General features: G+C 33.3%; 1 protein-coding gene across 11 annotated transcripts in view; it reads left to right on the top strand.

The window, feature by feature from the left end:
- LOC126750933 (tyrosine-protein phosphatase 99A) overlaps positions 1-25,720 on the top strand; it is a 519,418-nt gene that overhangs the window by 489,296 nt on the left and 4,402 nt on the right. For 7 of the 11 annotated variants that reach the window (XM_050460777.1, XM_050460776.1, XM_050460775.1 and 4 more), the window contains 5 exons: positions 23,657-23,943; positions 24,007-24,356; positions 24,416-24,582; positions 24,658-25,213; positions 25,286-25,554. In XM_050460777.1, coding sequence (XP_050316734.1) covers positions 23,657-23,943; positions 24,007-24,356; positions 24,416-24,582; positions 24,658-25,213; positions 25,286-25,554 — 1,629 coding nt within the window. The remainder of the gene's footprint in view (positions 1-23,656; positions 23,944-24,006; positions 24,357-24,415; positions 24,583-24,657; positions 25,214-25,285; positions 25,555-25,720) is intronic. The other 4 variants (XM_050460768.1, XM_050460772.1, XM_050460769.1 and 1 more) reach the window with 3 other exon arrangements.

The raw sequence follows: 25,720 nt of genomic DNA, 5'->3' as shown, positions 1-25,720 counted from the left end.
TTTATCAAAGAAGTTTGTCATATACATATATTTTTCCTTTTTTGAGGTACTTTTAGTATTCTTGCTTTGAGATAAGCGCGCCAAAAAAGTTGCGAAAGTTGGGAACTCAAAGTAGCACACATGTGCACTCACACATATAAGCGCACATATTCGTGAGTGCGCGTGTCTGTATGTGAAAAAAATATCGGCGAAAAGTTAAAGAACTGTGTGAAAATACGAATATCTGCAAAATTTCTGTTTGGTTCAAATTTTCAAGCAAAAGACTTTACACAGATTGACATTGACAGCTTCAGTTAAGCAGAAGAAAAAGCGTGTAAATGAAACAAATATAGTAGAATTTGTAATGAAAGAATGTCAATGAAACAAGAAAATGATAACATAATAACAAGATTCAAAAAGGAATAACTGTTTACTGTGCTAAATCTCACAATTGGAATAAGCTAGCAAATTTAAGATATTCGTTGGAGAATTAAGCCGCCTGACTTACATTAATGAAGGAAATTTGGTTTAAGGTGTTCCTTATTCGTTTGAAACTTAAAAAATTTTATTTTAGCAATATTTCTCGTTAGATCTGACTTCTCATATCATTTTGTCAAACACAATGCGTGTTACCCTATATGGTATAAATGCGCAAAGTTAAACTATAACGTTAAACTATAAGATAGGAACTATAAGGTCGAAAGGTCCTAGGTCGAAAATAAAGTCAAGTGTCCGGTTGCACTTTGGAAGCCTGTAACTCAAAAACTGTTTGAGATATCGATTTGAAATTTTAAAGAATGATCCAGTTCGAGGTTCCCTACTTTTTTAAAGAAGAAACACAGAAACTTCAATTTTATCATTAATTCCCCATGCTTATTATAATTCCAAAGAAAATTCGAACGTTGATGTTTCATCTGTTGAGTCCAATTTTCGATGACTCGTTCGAGCATTTCGACTGGTAACAAGCGAATGACACGCGTGATGTTTTGCTTCAAGGCCTGAAACGAAGCGGAATTGTCTGCATAGACTTCAGACTTCAAAAGTCGCCACAGGAAAAACTCTGACGGTATGATAACACCCGATCTTGGTGGCCAATCGACCGGCTCAAAACGTGAAATGATCTGCTCAATGCGTAGTGATCTCTCAATAAATCCATTAATTGATGCGTTGTATTGGAAGTGATGAAGTCTTGTTGAAACCAAATGTTGTCGAAATAACGAGCTTCAATTTCAGGCACCAAATAGTCGGTTATCATGACTAATAACGGTCGCCATTGACGGTTACGTTCTCACCGACGTCATTTTGAAAAAATGTGGACCGATGCTGTAACAAGCCACACCGAACCGATTGATTGTTCATATCAATTGAGCCTGAAATGATGAAGCGTCGATCTTCTTTGAACTTTTCAAGTGCCTGTAGAGCGAAGCGTTATCGCTTAAGAACATCTAGCAACTTCAGTTCTTGCACAAGCTGTATTTTGTACGCTTTCAATTTAAGATCTCTAAGTAAAATGCGCAAAGTCGTTCTATACGTCAGTCCGAGTTGTTGCGAACGCCGTCGAATAAACTCTCTAAGGCCTTCGTGTACACTTTTAGCTACGGCTGCCATATTTTCTTTACTGCGTTCCGGGGTTGGTCTATTTGGGGTCAGACCATAGAGATAGGGGTGTCAGATGTGTAGGGTTAGCTTCATATGCAAAGAGGTGATTAATGTCATGCGGGGACTCATTGCACGCTGGACATATATTTGATATGTCATACTGCTAAAGTATCCAGAACGAAGCTGCGCAAGGGTTACTCTCGATTCTCTCTATAACTCGAGCTCGTCGTCTGCAATGTGTGCTAGTTTGACTCTGTGTACCCCATTCACTGAGAAAGAGCCGGTGAAGGTGTTTATGGCTTCACAGTGATTTGCGGCCATTGCATGTCTGAAGCTTGTTGCGTCCGAAGTCTGGTCGGCGTATAGTTTTATGTCGCCGACGTAGTTGAGGAAGGACCTCTTGATAGTCCTAAGAGACGGTTCCGCTACAGGCCGGGATGATTTTTACGAAAGTACCTCAGCAGAAACTGCTGTAGAGGAGTTCATTATGCTCCTTAACTGATAGCATGCGGGCTTCACTGTGCAGGTGTTCGATGAGATACATCAAGAAGCATCCCATTCTTCTTACTCGTCTGCGTTTCCCTGCATCCAGGCGACCATATTGGTGCGCCGTAGTTAAGCAGCGGCCGATTACCAACAACGTTTCTTTATCTTTTCCCCATGTGCCGCCAGCTAGCGACTTGAGGATTTTGTTTCGGCTTCGTACTTTGGCAATAATCGCGTTCGTGTAAGAAGTGAAAGAGCACAGGCTGTCGAATGACACACCTAAAACCTTAGAGTTTTTGAGAATCGAAATTTTAACGCCATGGACTACAATATTGAGGTCAAATCTGTACTCCTTCATCCAATTAGTGAATATGGTCGCTGTGGATTTAATGGCGGAGAGTTTTAGGCCTGTATACACTCGAACTAATCGCTCCATTTTGAAATATCGATTTGAAATTTTGTGCATGACTTTTTCTCTTCAAGAAGCTACTCATATCGGATCAAATATAGCATACATATATACAAACTGAACGATCGGTATCAGATGCTTGTGTGGAAAATTTTGATTTGACAAGATGTCTACACGAAATTAGGCATAGATTTCTGTCTAAGGCAGCGAGACAATCTCCAAAGAGATTTTTCAGATCGTGATTCTATAGCATATTTATTCAGTTTGTGCTATAGAAAAATGTCACTGCAAAGGGTATTATAGCTTCGGTGCACATTTCTTCTTGTTTTTTTCACTTTAACCTTTTTTTATTGTCATTTATAATTGAAACTAATCATTACTTTATTGATTCGTCCCCATTTCAGTTTTGTATGAATTTATTTTATCTTTCTTATACACTTACACATACTAGTTAATCTTTCTTTTATATATTTTCATTCTCTTAGCCATTATTTCCCCAAAATAGCACACATATTTATTAAATTTCATTCTCCACAATAACTATTGTTAAACGTTTCAAGTAAACAAAAAAGCAAACAAGTCGGCAGCATTGTTTGCGGATTGCCCTCCATTCTCTTGAAACAGCTGATCTTACGAGCCGCCCGAACGCCAACAGTTCACCTCCCATGCCACTGACGTCATTCATATTAACTTACATGAGTATACAAACAAACGAGAACACTCTTACACTTAGCGAGCCGACAAGCAAAGCATTTTTTCACGCCGCCAAGCAGAAACAAAGAGCACCAAACGCTGTCGTGAGAGTGACTAAATGTACGTCAGTACGAGAATAAGAGCGTTTACCACTCGTACACTTATGTAGATACTTGTATAAATATTTCTAGCACCTTTGTAGTAAAGTAATTGAATAGTCTTATTGGAATAACAAACTTCTTCAGTTAGTTTAGTCACCCACACCTGCTCCCTGCCTCTAAATCTTTATTAATCGCGGTATATTCAAGTAATCATTTCGTTGTGCTCATTTCTTAATGCTCCAATATAGGGAGCATAATGAGTGGCGCACTTTTCTCACAAGCTCCCAGCCGGTCCGCTCTTTTCTTCAGCAATTTTCTGGTCCGCTGATAATCAGCTAGCGAGACACCGCAGCCACTGGTGATCGTTTCTCAAATCTTTATCGTGCTTATTAGTTAACAATTGAAATTTGCGCCGTGTGCACTATCAAAACTTCTACGCTTAATAATAATATTTGTGCGCGCCAATTGTCACTTTGTTGTAACACTACCTGACCATCTGAGTCTGAGGGACGTTTGTAGTGACACTTGAATACGCGAGTGGGAGCGTGTTAGTGCTGTGTTGACTTTTGTAATAAATGACACACTTTTCGTCAGATATACCAACAAAGAAACGGCGCAAATTGTAGGACCGCCGCTCGAAGCCACCCACAGTGGTCCGCGCCCAACTTGGCGTCGAAAGTCAAAATTGTTGTTGTAAAAAGTGTGTACGCACATTTCTTTCTTGACGTGCATCTGTTTATTACTATTATATTGACTTTTTGTTGTATTTGTTGGTTTATTGCGTGTTCTGTGGCTTTTGTTTATATCTTTTTCCCGTTTTTTTTTTTTGGGTGGATTTTTTCGCACACATGCAACGAAACTGAATGTGACTTTTCGCTTTTGCTCGCCGAATGGCAGCCAGCATTTAGAATTGTGAACGCGTCGTGTAAACTTTGCTGTTTATTTATTGTTTATACGAGCGCTGCGAGTTGCCTGGGTTTTTCACAACCCACTGTTATTGTTATTGTTAGTGTTTGCTGGGCGTGCAACGTTGTGCGAATGACGCAATGTTTCACTGTAAAAATACACAAAATTTCCGAAGAAAATTGTTCTAAATTTTGTATGCAAGTGCAATAGAAAACCAAAAATAATATATACATATATATATATGTATATATATAAGGGTGCAAATATCAGTTGGAAAAGTGTTATGCAAGGTAAAATGCATAAAAAACTTCAAAAGTGAAATGCAAAATGAGAAAAAAAATAAAATATTAATTATAAAAAAATTAAATAAATTTAAAAAAAGCATAAAAGTTGTCGTAAATAGTTCATACAGTGCATGTAAAAAATGTGCAACTAATTTGAAACAAAAAATAACATAAAAAAATTAACTGAACTTAAAAAAAAATTAAAATAAAGTTTGAAAAAAATAAAAAAAAATACAAAATATTGAAAAACCAAAAACGTAAAAATACTTATCAAAAATGTATACAGTGCATACAAACAATATGCAGTCAAATTCAAATTACAAAATATAAAAAAATATGTATTAGACCTCAAAGCATTTACTCTCGGAGACCTAAATATTTTTGCATCCATATGCCCTTACATACATACATGTGTGTATATATAAATTGCTGTTTTTGAGCATCGCAAGTGCAGTCAACGTAAGACACTCATTCAAATCTTCGCAATTTACTTGCGGCTGCCGCGAAATGACGGAAAAACGTGCGTCTGTTTTAGAAGCTACGCAGCATAAAAAGAAAAAGAAGCGCGGAAATTGGTTCACGTAAGTGTGTCGTTCGTTGCCCGCCTGAGTGCGCATGTACTCCTAAATTTACATATGTATATATTTTTTGTCCAATTTTTTATTCTTATATATGTATATATAATTATGCTTTTATTGGTTTTTTTATTAATTGCTTTTTTAGTTTTTTTTTGTTCTTCTTGTTTTGTTTTTGTTTGTTTTTACCCAATTGTTTATTCTTACATACATTAGGCTTTTGTTTTTTATTTTTTTTTTTTTTTGTTTTCTGGTTAGCTTTTGAGTTTTGTTTTTACCCAATTTTATATTTTTACATACAAATATTCTTTTGTTGCTTGTCGTTTTTTTAATTTTTTGCATTTTATTAGCTTTTGTTTTGTTTTTTCGTTTTTTTTTTGCTTTTTTTGCTGTGTCTGGCACTCTAGCCATATTTTGATACTCAAGGGTCATAATGCGCTTATTAGAGCATAAAACTATAACATTGTCGTTGCTCAGCCGTAGAATTTTGAATTAATTTTGTCATCAATTACTATTATTATGTATTATGTAAATGCCATGGGTGCTCACTAAACCTACAAACATAGCTATGCAGATTTTACTAGACTAAACACAGATAAGAGATTAAAAAAGGGAGAAAAAAGAGTAGATTAAAAAAAATAATAAATAAAATTTATTTTATAAATTTATAGCTAAATGAGAATTGGCTTCAGATCATTATATTGCTAGATTTTATAAATGTCAGCCTAAGAGTATACAAAGTATTTTTTATTTCCATATTTTTTGGTATTTTTTAAAACTGCTTCAATAGAGCATGGAATGTCTGACATTCACTTGATAACAGATACTAGCTGATTTCTTAACTCAAAACATGTTTTCGTGGGAAAAACTGGTTTTCGCAAGAAAACTTGTGTTTTTGTCCATGTAAAATCTGTCAAACGAAAACACAGTTTTCGCTGAAAACTACTTGAAAATTTACATTCCACTCATTATAATCGGTGCCTGCTCTAGTTTAATCGATGTTTTTGGATAACATATTTTGCCGGCCCTAAATTGTCACTTGATATTTGTTTACATTCCATATACAAAAATTAGGGGAATTCTCTTGCTCTTGCAAAACCTTGCACGGTGCAGAAATTGCAGAATTTTCCTCTTGATGCAACGGCACAACAACAAACACACGCAGAAAATTATTTGCAATGGCTATAAATATGTCAGACCAAACCCCACGTTTATTTTCGTGCCGTCATACTTATATGACTAGATTCTGCAATGGGTGCTCTCTTGGCCTTACAAATTTCGGTATAGGATTTTTGCGTTTTGTGTCATCGTGCAATCTTACAAGAGCAGGAGAATGCCGCTATTGATAGTTGTCAGTGAAAACTGATCGAAAACACACATTGTCGGTCCGAACAACTTAGATTTCACAACATACAAATGTGTTTTCAAAATGTTTTCAATGTCGGTCCAAACATAGTATTAATGATTTCAGTTTTTATTAACATACTTTTACCAATTTCGAAATATTGTCAATCACTGCCTTATCAAATACTCACTTGAGCTATGTTACAATACTCTTACTTCAATATTCTTTAATCAAAATTGAACTATCGCACCAATTTTTTTAAGAAATAAAATATTCATTGTCAAGTATACATAGCATACCTTTAGGGTTTGTATTTAATTGTCATATATATTACTACCTTTTTATTCAAATATATTTGAATTTATATCAGAATATGAACTAACTAGAACTTGTGAGGAAAGTGTATATTTTTCATATAATGCAAAGTATTTTAGGCAAAATGTAAGCTATATTATAATATTTTAAATTATAATTCGTACGTAATAATAGATAGATTAATAGCATAAATTTTTTTTTAAATAAAATTTTTTAATAAAAGCTTTTGACTTAATTTTTAAAATTCAAATTTCCCTATTAACTGTCTAATAAAGGCGTTCAAGTGCAACAATTGCTTCTGTAAGCTCAATTATACTCGTAAGCCGGTTAACGCCCTAAAATGATCTTGCTTTACTGTCGACCGCTTTAAGTGGCGCTGATCGCTTTTAAATGGCGCTCCATCTGCGTTTATTGTTGATTGTGCCTATCATATATAACACGATACGCTCTGCTGCGCACCCTTTAATAGCCATAATTCATCATTAAGTTATTAACACCAAACGAAAGTCATTGAAAATACACTTTTCGATATCAGTGGGAACTTATACGGTTATATAGTTATTTCTCATACTATCTACATATCATACAAAAAAAAATATTTGGTATTTATCGATATCAGCACTGACATACATTTCGTAATTGGCAATTGAAAATATATCCAATTATAAACATATAAAAATATACATACATATACATATACATATGTGTATTTACCTATAGTTTTTCAAAGCAATAAGTCTTTATTGATTATATAATTATAAAAAAGCGAATTGATATGACTTTTACATGCAGAGCATATTAACAGAACGAGACTGAACGTTTTCCCCGCTAAAAACATATTATATATTTACATACATGCATGTATGTATATGTATATCCCTGCCTGCGTACGCGTATAATTCCACCTTTGTGATGAAGTTACCTCCAGGGATACCAGGCAGAATTAGTTATCGTTTACTTATACACTCTCTTCCAAGTATTTTCACAATTTCCTAAGGCAATTTAAAATATCCGCTCCTCCGGTAATAAATCGCGCAGTTGTATGTACTTTTCGGTGACTCATATCCACTAAATGCAGCGCATACGTATTAACTTGTGTCACGTGACAGCGAAGCGGTCAATAATGTGCCTCTTAACTACGCTATTTTAGCTAGCATGCCGATATTAAAGCTTCAACTGAATATTGTTATATGAAATCATAAAATTTCCATGGCAACATTTCGCCAGGTGTGGGGCTAACCCATATTGAATACAGCGCGTTAAGGCAAGGGTGCGCGCTAAGTAGGGTTAGAGAGTTGTAATATTAATTAAGGCAACTCAAGCAGATATGATAAGCTGTTTATTTTTTTAATAAACTAGAAAGAATCGCATATATTTTTACTTACATTCGCACACATATACACACGCTTAGTCTTTATCGCTGCTTGGCGATAACAAACTAAATAAATACTCGCATACAAATACTTGTATGTATATTTGCGAAAATGCGCATTTTTCGAAAATTATTATGTACAGATACATATATGTATGTATATATAATGCATTGTTATGTACATAATTAAGTATATATTATATATGTATGTAAGTACATATAACTGAATCTACTTATTGCATATTGTTGTCAGGTACTAAACATACATATATACTTATGTATTGACGTTTGTAAAATTATATTCTTATTTACTTGTCATTAGCACTATTTACGTAATTTTGTTTTTGCAATTAGTTATTTTTCTAAGAATAAAACAACAACTTTAATGCGCAGTAACTAAAAAAACATTTAATAGCAAAACAAGACATTCAAAAGCATAGCTGGTGAAATTAGTTTATAATTTATGAAATTTTTAAGCATATACATAATATATATATATATACTTTATACTTACACTAACTAAAATATTATGTCAATATTTCGTGAGTTTTGTTATCAAATACGCATTTGCAAAATCACACAGTCTCTCTCTCCATACGATTTCTTATCTCTCCATATAATTTGCATATACCATATACATATGTATGTATGCATGCATGTGTGTTAATATGTGTAAATAACAGACAAAAATAAACAACAAATATCAGACAATATGCGTAGATAAAAGTTTACGGCTGTCTTGTAGGTACGAATGTTGAACATATAAAAATATATTAACATCAGGCATATCAACACACACACACACACATTGGTGTGCTAACTCACTTTCATCTATACATACAAAATATAAATACGCATAAATATATGTATATATATGTATGTTTGTTCCAACGCTTACCTTGCCCGGCGCTGATAACGACAACAATTGTTATTCTTTTCTTCGTATCTTCTGGGGAAGTTTTCTTGTAAAAATTTAATTAAAGTGCTTTTTAATGCGTTTTTGTAATTCTTCGGAAATGATTACTGGAGAGTATGTATTTTTAATGTAAATAAAAAATACTTTTAATTGTAAAGAAATGTGAAGGAAGTTTGAAGAAGTTAGGGTGGTCATTAATAGCCTTTTTTATGGAATTAATTAAAAAAAAAAAAACAATAATACACTTCTTAGTTGCATTTCATGTTTTAATCGTTCACTTTGTATGGCAGCTATATGCTACAGTGGTCTGATCTGAACAATATTTTTGGAAATTGTAATGTTGCCTGGGAAAATAGTCTGCACAAAATTCTGTGAAGATATCGTGTTGAATAAAAAAGTTTTTCATACAAGGGCTATGTGAATAGTGTCCGATATCGGCGGTTCCGACAAATGAGCAGCTTCTTGGGTAGAAAAGGACGTGTAAAAAATTTCAGATCGATCGGTAGATGGACATGACTAAATCGACTCAGCTCTTCACGCTGACAGTTTATATACACATATATTAATATATCTTATACGGCACCGACAGGGTTTCCCTTTGGCATTTACAAGCGACGTGAAAAATGTTTTAAGCTCAAATTCCTCCCCCGAAGATTTGCTTAACAACTTAAGCGCGCAACAGCATTTTCTTCATAATTATCTTTGTAAAGTTTAATTAAATTAATTTTTTCTCAACAAAATTTATCAACAAAAATATAAAAAATTGGTTATTTAACCTTTAGAAATGCAATAAATATTGATGTCCAAGCAAACTGCTAATTTTATTTAGAAAAAAATTTTTTTTGTGCATATCATTGCATACTTTCGGGATGAAATGTTTATGAAAGTGTTACATTTATTAAAATTTAATCGTAAATGTCTTAAAAGGGTTCAAATGCATCCTAATTTATCATAAATTGTGCTGTATATGGCGGGATTTGTGGTTAATTAAGAAATTATTTAATATATGTACATATGTATGTCAGACAAAAAGTATACTACAGAGGATTTTTTTTCAATATTCAAAATATATGAGCTGTTATACATTCTCCCATCAGGATTGTCATAACTGTTCTTTATTCTTTTAAAACTATAAAAAGCTCCTATAAATATCAGCTATTCCTATTTTTTTTAAATTATTTTTATAATATTTGAATTTTTTTAATTTTTGCAATTTTGAAATAATGAAAAAAATTATGAAAAATATTTTTGTTTTTCATATAGGGAAATTAAAAAAATATATTATTAAATTTTTACGTTTTTAATTTTTTTCAATTTATTTTTTTTTAATTAATTAAGTACTTAATTATTTTTTAATTTTTTTTAATTTATTGAATTTTTAAATAACGATAAATAAATAAATCATGAAAGATTTTTAAAATAATAAAAAAAAGTAATTATGAAAAATATTTTCTTTTCATAAAAATTATTTTACTTTTTTTCTCTATATGTATATATTTTTTTTAAGTACTTAACTTCTTAATTAATATTTAATTTTTGGAATATTTAAATTATGAAATAAAAAATAAATTATGAAATTTTTTTAAAAATAATTTAAATTTTAATTAATTTAATTTTAATTAAAAATATTTATTTTTTAATTTAAGGAAACTTTTAAAAATGAACATTTAAAAATTAATTTATTAAATTGCCTTTTAAATTTTTTCTCTATTTTTGTTTTTAATTAATTAATTTTTCTTTTATATTTTTTTTTAATTAATTAATTATTTAATATTAAAAGATGAAAAAAAATATTTTCCATGCCATATATATCAGTATAGAAAATAATTCAGCTTTATTATGCTCTGCGACCCACACTTATTCCCTATAACTGTCAACTGATAACTAATAGCAAAAGACCCTAAACTATTTAAGGATTGCAAACAAATATGAACGAATTTATGCACAAATTACGTTCCTTACTTTTGTACATGCACATACACGCATACATATAAAATAAACCAAGTATTATATCTCCAAAACTTATGGCTGACAAGTATGATTTCCTTAAGTACTCCCAAGCCGCAGAACAATTTCTTTATATACCACACCTAAATACTTGAAACCCAATCTTTTACTTTTCCGGCAACTGGAAGTTCCTAAAAACAACCACATTGACGCTTCCCAGCACAAAAACCGCAAACTGCGGCAGATTACTACTTTGATTTGCGTATAAATTTATATACTATATATGTATGTACATATATACTTGCTGCAGTATCGAAAAACCTCAACTCTAACCGAAATATGCATTTTCATATACTTTCATTTGGCAATGGTAAATGGCTTTAAGTTTTCCACCTAACCCTGTGTTTTCTCATACAATTCCTCCCGCACAGTCACTAACCGCCAAACACCCGCTTGCGCTTGCCTTCTAAGCCAACTGTTCTTATCTTTTTCATAATTCTTATATAAATATTTATGTAAAAACTTTGCTTCCTCAAGAAACTTTAAGCCAAATGGTGCGAAGTAAAAGTTTAGATTCCATTGTTAAACAGCTTAACAGTTATTAGTTCATCAATTGTTGAGCTTAAAAGATTATGAGCTTACTACGGCTTTGGTTTTAAGCAGCAAAATAATAAAACTTAGACACGCTAATATGACTGCAAATGAAACAATGTTGCTAACGGTATCTTAGTGCACTTTCACTAAGTAAACTGAAATACCTAGTAAGGGAAGATATGAGCTATTTATTTGCACTTCAAGCGTGTGTTTTTTTAACTTGGTGAGAATAATTTTTGAGATGTAAAAGTAATTCGGATGATCGGCTGATCGGTTAATTTTTTTATTTTGCGAATTTTTTAATTTATTTATATTTTTTATTGAAATCGCTAAGTTTTTTATTAGCATGCCTTAAAAACCATAGCATACATTTGAGGGCTTTACTTAATTTATTAAAGGAAAAAAATTTTAGTTTGCGGATAATTGGATTATAATATGGTTTTTCTTATAAACCTACATTGACTTACACTTAAAAAAAGTTCTAATACAGGAATAGTAGATTATAAAAGTACTGTTTGATTTTTTTTATAAAAACTTGCTTAATTGCATATAAAGAGATATACTGAATTTAAGTGAAAAATATGTTAACAAATAATAAAATATTAATTTAAAAAAAAATGTATTAAAATAACCAAAAAACTATTTTTAAAAATTACGAAAAAAATTTAATTATAATAATTAAAAAAAAAAGTTTAAATATTAATTATAATAATTAAAAAAAATTTAAAAAAATATTAATTAAAACAAACCTCTATAATTTAAGTAAAAGTATATTTTTACACATTTATTTATTATTCAAAAAATTAAAATAATAGCTTTGTTAAAACACTAAAAATAGCGAATTTTTTACCAAAAAATTTTTAATTTTAAAAAGTTACAAAATTAAATTAAAATATAATAATAAAAAATTAAAATAATAAGAAAAATTAAAAAAAAAAGTTTTATATAAAAAAAATCTTCCATTAGTATAAATGTATTATTACATATTGTTTTTAATTAACTCAAAAATTAAAATATTATAACAAATTTAATGTTCCTTTAACATATTAGTTAAATATTTTTTCTATAAAAGCTTGCTTTAGAAATTTGGAAACATAGTCACTTCTCATAAAAAAATTATAAGAGAAAAGTATATAAAAAATAAACAAATGCGAAATTCTGATTTAAAAAACAACAACAACAAAATATTTTACACAAAAAAAACATTACAAAAAAGTAAAACTCTATTATTACAAAGTTTCTTTTAATTATTTCAAAAAATACAAAAATTAGAAAATTTTAAATATTAAAAAAAATTTACAAATTTAATATTCTTTTACTGGAGAATATTAAAAAATAGACTGACTTGTAATTAAAAAATTGTTTAAAAAAGTATTTAAAAAATAAAAAAATTATATTCGTTAAAAAAAAATAATAAAACTAAAATTACAAAAAAAATTAATTAAAATTAATTTAAATAATTTTTTAATAATTTCTCTAATTTAAAAAAAAATATAAAAATGGTTAATTTAAAATAATAAAACTATAAAATATTACAAAAACTATAGTTTACAAGTTTAATATTCTTTTAGCATATCCTTACTTTACATTTTTTCTTTGTAAATATTTTACACGTAAAAATATAAGCAAAAAAGAAGAAATAAAGTATGTAATTTTTTATTTTTTTTTTCTAAATTTAAATTTTAACATTTCCTAAAATATTGAAAAATTTTTTTTCAACCTGATTTTTCCGAAAAATATGATGTCAAAGTTCAAAGATTCAATAAAAATTGTCTTTAGAAAATATTTAATTCAACATTACCACTACGAACAAGTTTGGAGCTTTAAGAAGTTCGTATATACATAAATTTCGCAAATCGATTTAATATTTTATAAATTTCTAAGCCTTCATCTACTTGTCTCATAGCTTTCAATCGCCGATTTACACACGAAAACCAGTTTAAAATTATGAATGTCACTTTTCCGAGGAAAATGTATAAAAGTAAATCAGTAAGGCAACAAATTATAATAAATTTACATAACAACTATATTTATTTAACGGGTGCAACCAAATGAGTGCTGCAATCAAGCTAATGATATTTATCAATGAGTATTTCTTCATAATTTAAAAATCATTTGCGAGCTGTACTGTATATTTCCCAGAACTAATTTGTATGATCAAATGATTTCATCATTAATCTGAGGTAACACTGAGATAGCTGCTATATTTCTTAACACAAGTTGCATTTACTGTCTTCTTATCTGTCAAAATAAAGTGCAACGAGTTGAGGCCGTGTAGGAAATAAGAGACACAAAAAGTAATTAGTTATAAATATGAATATAATAATATTATAAATGAAACATACTTGTACATATGAAGTAGATATGTATAGCAATAAATTATAATCAACGATAAAAAATCATTTGACAAATAATCTGAAAAATTCCTAAATAAGATGTAGAGTGGATTAAAAAAATTGATTATTTTTTTCTTTTTTTAAAGAAACTTTTTTCTTTAAGAACTTAAGTTTACGAAAACAAGAAAAAACGTTACATGAAGCTATAATATTGTCCAATTTTTTTTTTTTAATATTATTTTATTTATTGGATAATATTTTTTTTTGAAAAAGTTTCCATAAATGAACTTGATTTTGATGGGTATATATAAATGATCAGTTGTCGAGCTGAGTCGATTTAGCCATGTCCGTCTGTCTGTCTGTCCGTCTGTCCGTCTGTCTGTATATATACAAGTCTCTCTGTTTTTATATATATATTGAAATATGCAAACGTCATTATGCTCATTTGTCGGAACGGCCGATTTGACCACTAAAATAATTTACAAACTGAACGATCGGAATCAAGTTCTTTTTGGACAACTTTCACATTTGACAAGATATATTCACGAAAGATATATATCTTCTCAAATAATCTCCGAAAAAAAGTTTGCCATACTGAAGGACTTGGTTTTCATCATTTCAAGATATATTGTTTGGAAAAAAGTTTGCCATACAAGGACTTGGTTTTCATCGTTCAGTTTGTTTGGCAGCTATAGGCTGTAGTGGTGCGATACGGGCGGTTTGGCCAAGAGAAATTTATGTAAGCAAAATTTCAGTTCGATATCTCAAAAACTGAGGGATGGACAGACACACATGGCTAAACCGACTCAGCTTATATACATATAAACATACATTTATCAGACGTTCCTTTTATGTGTTACAAACTTCGTTGTACGTTTAATGTAGAGAATTCAATTTCCTAGAAATATAAGGAAGAACATATTTTTTTTTCAAATAATTGAAACTGAGATATGAAAATTTCATTCCAATAATAAGGATAAAATAAAAAGAGAAAAACAACAACAACAACGACTATTCTATTAACATTTAGAAAGCCTACTTGAAGAGAATTTTCCTGAGGAGTCTAGCCACCAATTTTTCAGAGTGTTAAATGAAGAAATAGTAATCGATTGTTTTGACCGACCCCTCTCTTCTAAAGTCTAATATGTATGCATTATCTAAAATTTCCAATTCTCTCGCCGCTTCTTGTTACTTACAATTTTTTGTTGCCCAATTTTGAGTACAACATAATTTTTGGAATAAAAATGCTAATGACAAAAATTCACCAAGCACCACACACACACACAGCCAAGCGCATTGACGAACGTCTTTATCTGTCAGCCAGCGCTGCATTGCAAGCAGTCACACACACACGCACAGGTATAATATTTTTTAAGCGCACAATAATGGCGCAAATTAAAATGCAAAATATGAATGAAAGTATATTCAGCGGAGACGAGCACCACACAAAAGCAAATTGCTAGAAAAACTCATATTCACATGTGTGTATGCGTGTGTGTGAGTGAGGATAAAACGTTGCGCTGCAGTGGCAAGTGGTGAGGAAAAAGTAAATGAAAGCGATTTTTATGCTAAATTACAACTTGGCAAACTGATATGCAGATCAGCGTGTGGAAGTGGATTTTTTGCGCTCGTTTATATGCACATGCAAATACAGCAACAACATATGCAAAAATATTCATAGCCACCTACACACACACACACACTAGCAATGAGAGAAACTTTCATACGTGTGTATGTGTGTGTGCGTACCTGCGATTAAGTATGCACATTAAGCTTTCATTTTTCGGCGTACATAACTGTATGCACATATAGAGCGATTTAAATGCGAAATTTGCCACATTGCAAAGACCCTGTACGTGTATGTGTGCGCTTGTAACGCACATTTGAATGTTGAGTCAAGCTATGCATTATTTAAACGCTTCCGAAAAAACAGCTATCACACAACTCTAGTGCTCGAGCTTAGTCATAGTATTACCAACTTTTAAATATGAAATGTTTCGTAAGTACTTGAACATGTGGCTTGACAACGAGTTATAACAGTAGCCAAAGCACTAGTTGCAGACTAGTTGGATACTTCTTCTTCTTCTCTTTTATTGGCGTAGACACCGCTTACGCAGAACCTTTCTCTGCTATATAGCAGGACGGGAATGATAAGTAACTTTCTTTATTCGTCGAGAGAGGACTTCACTTCTCAATTACCTATTAAGAACAAAGTAGCACCTGTTGGCAAGAGTTATTCTGCGAGGCTGACGTTGTTGTTGATATTAGTGCTGGTGCCAAGATAGACGAAACTATCTACGAATTCGGATCTATGACTGCCAACAGTGACGTGGAAGCCTAATCACGAGTGCGACCACTATTTGTTTGACGAGCTATTTCGTCTTGCCCGCGTTCACTACCAAGCCCATTGGCTTCGCTTACTTATCCAGTCTAGAAAAAGCAGAACTAACCGCCCGGTTGTTAAGGCCAATGATATCAATATCATCAGCATACGCCAGCAGTTGTACACTCTTGTGAAAGATGGTACCTTCACTATTAAGCAGCTCGAATTATTTTTTCAGAAGTAGGTTGAAGAAGTCTGCAGTCTCTTGTCTGAATTATTTTATCGAACGTCTTGAGAGGATCCTGATGGAGCTTTTGGTATTGCTCAACGTCTGTTTATACAGCCGCATTAGTTTTTCGGCGATAGCAAATTCAGACATATCGGCATATCATTAAGGCTGCTTCTTTTCGTGTTGTCAAAATCAGCTTTGAAATCACAAAGAGGTGGTGTGTATCGATTCTCTTTTCACGGGTCTCATCCCAGATTTGGCGCATGATGAATATCTGGTCGGTTGTTGATTTAACAGGTCTGATAAGGTCCCATCAATTTGTAAACTGTGGACTATAATCTGATATGCTCGGTATCCAATCAGTTTGTAGTCTCCTTTTTGTGTGGACAAAGAAGCTGATATAATAGTTCTTCGCCGACGTATTTGAATAGCTCGGCCAGCAATCCATCAGCACCCGCCGCTTTGTTATTCCTTAGACGGCTAATTGCTATTCGAACTTTTTCATGGTCGGACTGGAACGTCCGTTCTATCGTCATCGTTTAGGGAATCGGGTTAACCATCTCCTATGATATGCTTTCATTGCCATTCAGCAGGCTGAAGAAGTGTTCTTTCTATAATTTTTGTTTGCTCGTGGCAACAGTCACTAGATCACCTCTGGGGATTCTACAGGAGTATGCTCTGGTCTTGAAATCTGTTATTTGCCCCATATTTTCCTTACCGACTCTAAAAACAGAGTTTCGCGAAAAAACCCGTATAAAATTTGGGAACTAATAATTTCCAAAATTTTTAAAAATACGCTCATGTCTTCGAAACTATTTGCCGGATCTACCTCTTATTTGCAGAGAATATGTACATTCATGCAAATAATTATTTTTGTTTTTTAATTCACAAGTGAATATAACTCCATAAAACAGTTATTTTCTGAACTGTTGTGTATTTTCTTCTTCTCACACAGTATTTGTCCATTTACAATTTCAGGAATAGGAAGCTTTTGATTCCATGAAATGAAATATAATAAATTAGGGAATCTTTGGAGAGCAAACATAACAAAATTCTTTTTATTTAATAAATACATATTCGTATATGTTATCATCCAAAAGACAAATAAACCTTCATTTTTGTATGCATTTAAAATTTATTGCATAGAGTTTCCAAATTAAGTTTATTCTTTATGTTACTCATACGCCATGTAGGGCACCTACATTTATACTAAATGCGATAATATTGAAATAGTTAATCAGTTTTGATTTATTTACGAACTTTGGCGCTTATTAGTTTTAAAATCAAAATCTAGCACTATAATAAATTATTAAATTAATTAATAAATAATAATTTATATACATATACAGCTGTTGACAGCTAATTAGAAATGCGACTTATTTTGAAGTAAATGAAATTATTTTCGAATAAATTACTTATTTTTACCGTTTTTCACGCACTTTATTGAAACTTACATTAAACTTAAACTCTAATAGTAAAAATTTTAATTAAAAATCCGTTTTTTTTTTTGAAGATTTTAACAAAATTGTGTGGAATCAACGATTTGAGTGCGACAACTAATTAGAAACGAACATTTTTTATCAGCAAAAAATTCTACTATTAAAAAATATTGCTTACTTTCAGTTAGTATTTTGTTGCTTAACCATTTTACTTTAATACTGCTTCACATCCACTGCGAATTGACGTTATAAGACTCTGACAGCGCACCACTAGTGTTGCTTGACATGCCGTCCTAATTTCATCAAAAATAACATCTATATTTGTGATATTTTTGATACCTACAGCTTTTTTGACATCGACCCAGATGTGTTCTCTTCAGGCCACTTCAAAACATTCCTGGAATTTGCCGTGTGCTTTGGATTGTTATTTTGTTGGAATTTCCATATAACAGGCAAATTGTCCTTAGTCCATGGCAGAATGAAATTTTTCAGCATGTCGACATATTTCTTCTTATTTAAAATTCCATCAGTCATATGGAGCGAACCTATACCATTCCAGGAAAAAATACCGTCAATGCTTATGGGCATTGAAAACAATTTCTTTTGAGCATTTGACCTGATTCGAAAATGTTTGTACGTCTTTCCAGAATGACGAAAGTCAAAAATGTAACTACGTAAGGCAGGTGTACAGCTGCAGCTTATCCTCATTAATAAACTTGAATAATATATTAGGTTGTCAAAAAAGTCTTGCGGTATTTTCACTAGTTGGCGCTGAAAGCGCGTAGTTCTAGTTTTATTCGTCGCATCGGCTCATGCTATACCTTTTTTGAAAGCTCATTTCACGCGCTAACACGTGTTTGATTGATTGTCGTTTCTTTTAAGTCGTTCGTGAGTTATAGTGTCGCAAACATGGAGCAAAATAAAGAGAAAATACGGCATATTTTACAGTACTACTACGATAAAGGCAAAAATGCATCTCAAGCCGCCAATAAAATTTGTGCAGTTCATGGACCCGATACAGTTTCCATTTCCACCGCACAACGATGGTTTCAACGTTTACGTTCTGGTGTAGAGGTGGTCGAAGGTGCGCCACGCTCCGGAAGGTCTGTCGTCGAAAATTGCGATAAAATCGCTGAATTGGTCGAAAGAGACCGGCATAGTAGCAGCCGTAGCATCGGTCAAAGAGCTGGGCATGAGTCATCAAAAATTCATTTCAATTTCAATAAAAAAAAAAAATCAATAAAAATACCGCAAGACTTTTTTGACAACCCATTATTTTAATATATTTTAAACCAGAACTTTGAAACACACCCTTACCAGAAATCAATAATATTATTTGTAAAAATTAACATCTTGAGGAATTTTAATTCCTTAAACAACTGTTTCTAATTAGCTGTCGCACTTAATTCACCTTATAAATCGTAACGCATTTGCTATTTGGGGAAAAAATAAAAGAACTTTAACTTAACAACTAAAAAAACTAAGTGAATTTAGTAGTAAATAGAGCAACACGAAGAATGCAAGACTTTTAGGAATATAAATAACGGTATATTAAAAATTTGTATCAATATACTCATCAGCCACCTACAAAAAAGGGAGCGTTTCTAATTAGCTGTCAACAGCTGTATATGTAGAAGGTGCGCCATGTCGCATGAGTAACATTCAGTCAACGACAACTATAAAACATAAACAACGTGCTATAAATATTAAACTTAAGATTATTAATGCCTTGCAAACATCATTAAAAGTAATATAAATTAACTGTAAAAACTTTGAAGTACAATTTAAACTTGAACTCCACTATAAACTAACGGAATTCATTAGTGATTTATGCATATGCGCCACCTTTAGAGCATTTCTCAAATTTTATTTGACAGACACACACATAGTTATCCAGCTGAAACATCTAACAAAAAGGAAGTAATTATAAGTATCATTTCATATTTTAAATATATATGCCTGCACCGGAAGTCAGCAGAAACCATTATGTATGCCTGTCAAATTAGTGTACTCTCTCAGGTTTAATACGCCCGCTTTGGCGCTTGTAATGAGCTAAAAATCTAATGGCTGCTCTACATTTAGTAATTTTTATTACTTAATTACAGTGAGTGTAGCAAAAATGGCTGCTTTGAAAACGTCAACCCATAATTAACATAATCAAATTGTCAAACCCAAAAAACGGCTTCAACTCGGCTTACATAGCACACGCACACACACACACACACACGCACAATGACATGAGGAATTAGGCAAATTTTAAGCAGCACAATAAATCAGCAATATTAATTTGAGCATTTTGTTGGTGGCGCTGGTGGTTGGTTACCACTCTGGCGCACCCTGTCTGAATCCTCGCGAGTCCTATTTCGTTCTGGTCTAATTTGCAGCTTACACCGTTACACCATTTTAGCGCATAATGACTTTTACATGAATGGGAAATATAATGCGCATTGTGGGCATTATAAAAATTGAACTACACTAATTGCAACTATTTTTTATTATTTTTTCTTTTATTTCTATGCTATGCGCTTGCTGAAAAAGATTATTAAAAAAATATGAAACGCCATTCAATCCACTTTCCACATTATCAGCGCTTTTCTCCCTCATTTAATTGAGTGCTTAGGGAGCGCTTTACCCAATAATTGCGTTTATACATTTTTATTTAGCTTTTTGTTGTTGCTTTTTGTTTTGTTCCTTGTTTTTGCTCATCTCTTGTATCTCAACGCTGCTATTTCAATTCAGATTATAAAAAATTACACTTCATTTGCTAAAAGCGCATTTATTCAGCCAGCTTTGTGTTCTAGTAACTCACCACAACTTAATATATACAAACCGTTATACTTACATACATTAAGGGGGTATTCTGGTCTAGAAGCATGCATTTCAGGTATTTTTTAAAGTGTCGTAAAAAAAGGCAATTAATATTTACATTACATTAAATTTTTTTTGTTATTTATTTTTTATTTTTAGAAAAGTGCAGAAAAAAATTAAAAACTAAAAAAAGTAAAAAATTTAAAAAATTATGAGCTGACGAAGTGGGGGGTCTCTAAAAATTTCCACGTGACCATACCCATGATTTCAACCCTCCTAGTTATCTGAAACCAAAAAAAAAAAAGATTATTAATCTAGAATAATGTCGCAATGGCCGGAACTACGGAAAAATGGTAAAAATTTTTTTCACAAAATGGCGACTGCCTAAAAAAAAAGTTTTTTTGGATCACTTTTTCTGACTATTTCGAATTTTTTAAAAATAATAAAAATTAAAATTTGGGGATGGGGCTAGTTCCAACCATAGACAAGCCTATAAAGAAGACTCTATAAAAATTTTAAGTCAATCGGTCAGGTAGAACCTGAGAAATCGTGGGTATCGTTCCGAAAAAGTCAGTTTTGAGAAAAACGCGTTTAAAGTTTCGCGTAAAGTCTTTTGTTCGATTAGTTCCGGCCGAACCAGTTTGGATGCCGGGTCAGAAGAATGCCTATATCTCCGAAAATAATTAGAATTTTGAAAAATCCTACTGTACACATATTCTTGAATAGTTAAACTTTGAAAACATAAAAAAAAATTTCGATTTTTTTTAATTTCTAGACCAGAATACCCCCTTAATATTTATACAGTTATATGCATTCAGCTACTACTTAGATGCCCCAAGTATGATTTTTAATATTTTTTTGCGTGCATTTGCCCATCATTAGCGCGCTGGCAAACAGGTGGCTGCACAAACACCGAAACACATACACTCCATTACATACATATATACATATATATTTTATTTTATGATATTTCGCTGAATGGCAGCATTTGTTGAGGCGCACTTGCAGCTCTACAGGCAATTTAATGTCATTTAATCTGCTCTAAGTACAGCTATCAAAGTCTGTAAGTGTGTATGCTTGCGCAAATACATATCTACCGCGTTACTTTTTTTATTATTTTAAATATTACGGTTAATAAACTAAGTCAAGCCTTTATTGGTTCATTGCCTTATTGGCTACTTATGAAATTGCACGAGACACTCAAAGCCTTTCAGTCGCAATATAAATATTTGCATAAATGCTCGCACTTTGATGTTGCATTCATCATGTTGCCATTGCGCGAGCCATTAAATGCGCTACATTAACCTCGCGCATAAGCAATTAATTAAAAAAGAATCATACAAATCGATTTGAGTGCAAAAACAAACACAATTACTCACATAAAGATAAAAAAAATCACAGACACAGCAATAATTATCAATCAATTTGTATATTCGTACTTACATAATATGAGTATAATAAACATGAGTAGAGGTTATTCACTTCAGGAGTGCGTTGAGTGCAGGATGTTGGCACTCCAATATTTTTAGGCCAAATTTCCAGAATGATCGAAGTAAGGCCAAGAGACGAAAACTCGGTCTTAAATAGGTGACTGGTCTCATATTTATTCAGCTTACAAATTAAGTCGAAAATGTTTGAAAAATTCTGATATATTTTCTCAACATAATATCCTCTTAGATCGTTAGGTTAGTTTATTTTGGCAGGCTAATATTGTGGGGACCCCAGCTGCTTACAGCGTAGTCTTGCCAATGCGGGACAAGTGCACAAGAGATGCTCCATTGTTTCCCTGCTGCCCTGCTCTAGGTATTTCCTGCAGTCTTCTCGGTCTGTCAGCTCCATTTTGCGGGCGTGTGTCGCCATCAGACAGTGACCGGTTAGTATTGCCATAATGTTCCTACAGTCTGTGCTATCGAGTACCAATATGAAAATTGTGTACTTCAGATTTAAATCGTTAGACTTAATGCAGCGATTCTGCAACAAAAATTTTTAACTGGTCTAAGAGATATGTATGTTTTCTGGAGATCTTCAAAGAAAGCCGTGACGGCAAACACTTTCTTATTTGACACATATTTCCTTCCGGCCGTGACTTTTTCAAGTTTGGAACCAAAAAATATAACGCTTGGCCAAATCTGAAGTGTACCGTGAATGAGGTAGCAGGTTATAAGCTAGTTCGAGCTATCCGGTAGTGTCGTTGGCAGAAGTGCAAAAGCGCACTTTTTTCTTCGCCAAATGGAACGGTTTTTTCTGCAATTCAGTACCTAAATTTACCCAATATTTCTACATAATAGAGTCAGTTTTGGCCTTGTTCAAGAAATTCACACCTTATGAGCCCCAAAAACGGAGGACATCCACTTTCTGGTTTATAAGCTAGTGTTCGTCTTTTTTCGGTGAACGTTCGACCGGTGAAGTCCACTGTTTCGACTGTTCCTTGGAATTTGGCGTGCATCAGTGCATCCATATTTTGTCAGTGATAACAAAACTACGCAGAAACTCTTTCGGGATTACGCTTAAATAGCGTCACACACTGCGGGCGGACGGTTGCGCTTTTTGTCCAGGGTTTTTGAGCAGTCGGCAGTCCATTAATATGAGGTTGTAAACTTTTGTCCCGTTATTCTCCATGGTAGCCATCACCGTATATAGCATTTAAGTCTGCTGTGATGCCACGTAGCGATTTCTTTTTTGACAGAGAGTCAATTCACCGACCGATATTGCTCTTTTGCATATTTCTAAAACCCGCAGACACGTAGTTTTCCACGTGAGGTCAAAACGAAATATCGAATCCGATTCATCTGAATGTAAGAGGCAAAGTATTTCTTGGACAGTAGTGTGATTCAACATAAACTATCATTTCATTCTTCTGGTTTATTATTTCTTGATATATAAAATAAAAAAATAAAAAATATTACTAAGAACATTATTAATTACTTTTACATTAGATTCGCCTAAATAATTTAAATAATTTTAACACTTTTTGTCTACTCGCCATTTTCTTTCTTCCAGCAGGAAATGCTTCCATGCCGCCTACTACTACTTGGACGACCCGCCACACCATCCCAACTTGCCGCAAGTCGACTGGGAGGCACCCGTCGAGGTGGCCGGTGAGATACGCGCCGCTGTGCCGGTCAATGAATTCGCCAAGCATGTGGCCTCGCTGCATGCCGACGGCGATATCGGCTTTAGTCGCGAATACGAGGCGATCCAAAACGAGTCGATTGATGATTTACCCTGCGAACATTCCCAGCATCCAGAGAACAAGCGCAAGAATCGCTATCTCAATATAACAGCCTGTAAGTCGCAATATTTAACTCTTATGAAGTAAACAAAACTACATACTTCTTTCTAACACACAGACGATCACAGTCGCGTACACCTGCATCCCACGCCCGGACAGAAAAAGAATCTTGACTACATTAATGCCAATTTCATTGATGGCTATCAGAAATCGCGCGCCTTCATCGGCACGCAGGGTCCACTGCCAGACACATTCGACTGCTTCTGGCGCATGATTTGGGAGCAGCGTGTGTCCATAATTGTTATGATTACCAATTTGGTGGAGCGCGGTCGTCGAAAATGCGATATGTATTGGCCGAAGGACGGCGTCGAGACCTATGGTGTTATACAAGTGAAAATGGTCGATGAGGAGGTTATGTCCACCTACACTGTGCGTACGCTACAAATCAAGCACTTGAAGGTAAAACAGGTATGAACACAACGCTTGAAAGTTCTTTCGCTCAAATTAGATTTTAATATATTCTATAGTTAAAGAAAAAGAAGCAATGCAATGCGGAGAAAATCGTGTATCAGTACCACTACACAAATTGGCCCGATCACGGCACACCCGATCATCCACTGCCAGTGTTGGACTTTGTGAAGAAATCCTCCGCTGCGAATCCGGACGATGCGGGTCCCATTGTGGTGCACTGCAGGTGAGTACGCTTCTATATAAAACCAATCAGAATCTACTACAATTTTTATTATTTATTTCTATTGCGCGCTCGTAGTGCCGGTGTTGGTCGTACCGGCACCTACATCGTCTTGGACGCCATGCTTAAGCAAATACAACAGAAATTAGTCGTAAACGTATTCGGTTTCTTACGACACATACGCATACAGCGTAATTTCCTCGTACAAACCGAGGAGCAATATATATTCATACACGATGCGCTCGTCGAGGCGATTGCCTCGGGCGAAACAAATTTGCGTACCGAGCAAATCGAAGAACTGAAGAACTGCACACCATATCTGGAGCAGCAGTACAAAAATATTATACAATTCCAAACGAAAGACATACACATTGCATCTGCGATGAAGCAGGTGAATTCGGTGAAAAATCGTGGTGCCATATTCCCCATTGAGAGTAGTCGTGTCCATCTGACGCCCAAACCGGGCGAGGAGGGTAGCGATTATATAAATGCGTCGTGGCTCCACGGTTTTCGGCGTTTACGTGACTTCATCGTCACACAACATCCGATGTCGCATACCATGAAAGATTTCTGGCAAATGGTGTGGGACCATAATGCGCAGACCATTGTACTGCTGTCGTCGCTGGACGAGATTGTAAGTTGTTAGCTGGAGTTTATTTTACTATACTATACTATCTACTATATACTATACTATCTCGCTTTGCAGAATTTCGCACAATTTTGGCCAGATGACACGCAACCCATCGAAAGCGATTACTATCGCGTCAAATTTCTACGTAAAACGAACAAAAGCGATTATGTTAGTCGTGATTTTGTCATACAATCGATACAAGATGATTACGAGCTAAATGTGAAAATGCTACACTGTCCCAGTTGGCCGGAGATGACGAATCCGAAGAGTATTTACGATTTCATTGTTGATGTACACGAACGTTGTGCCGATTATCGCAATGGACCAATCGTCGTTGTGGATAGGTAAGACTTCAATAAGCGCAGTATATTTATATAAACTCGATGAAGCCTTCTGAGCACACTGTATCACAGAAATAAATGTAGAATCACTCTTCAGCCAATATTTAGATATATTTATGCTCGTGAAACTCTAGTATAGTGAGAAATTACAAACTGCAGTTGAATTATT

Source organism: Bactrocera neohumeralis, chromosome 2 (genome assembly GCF_024586455.1).
Source record: "Bactrocera neohumeralis isolate Rockhampton chromosome 2, APGP_CSIRO_Bneo_wtdbg2-racon-allhic-juicebox.fasta_v2, whole genome shotgun sequence".
NCBI lineage: Eukaryota > Metazoa > Arthropoda > Insecta > Diptera > Tephritidae > Bactrocera > Bactrocera neohumeralis.
The sequence above is the reverse complement of the archived record's forward strand: the minus strand, read 5'-3'. Positions and strand labels throughout refer to the sequence as shown.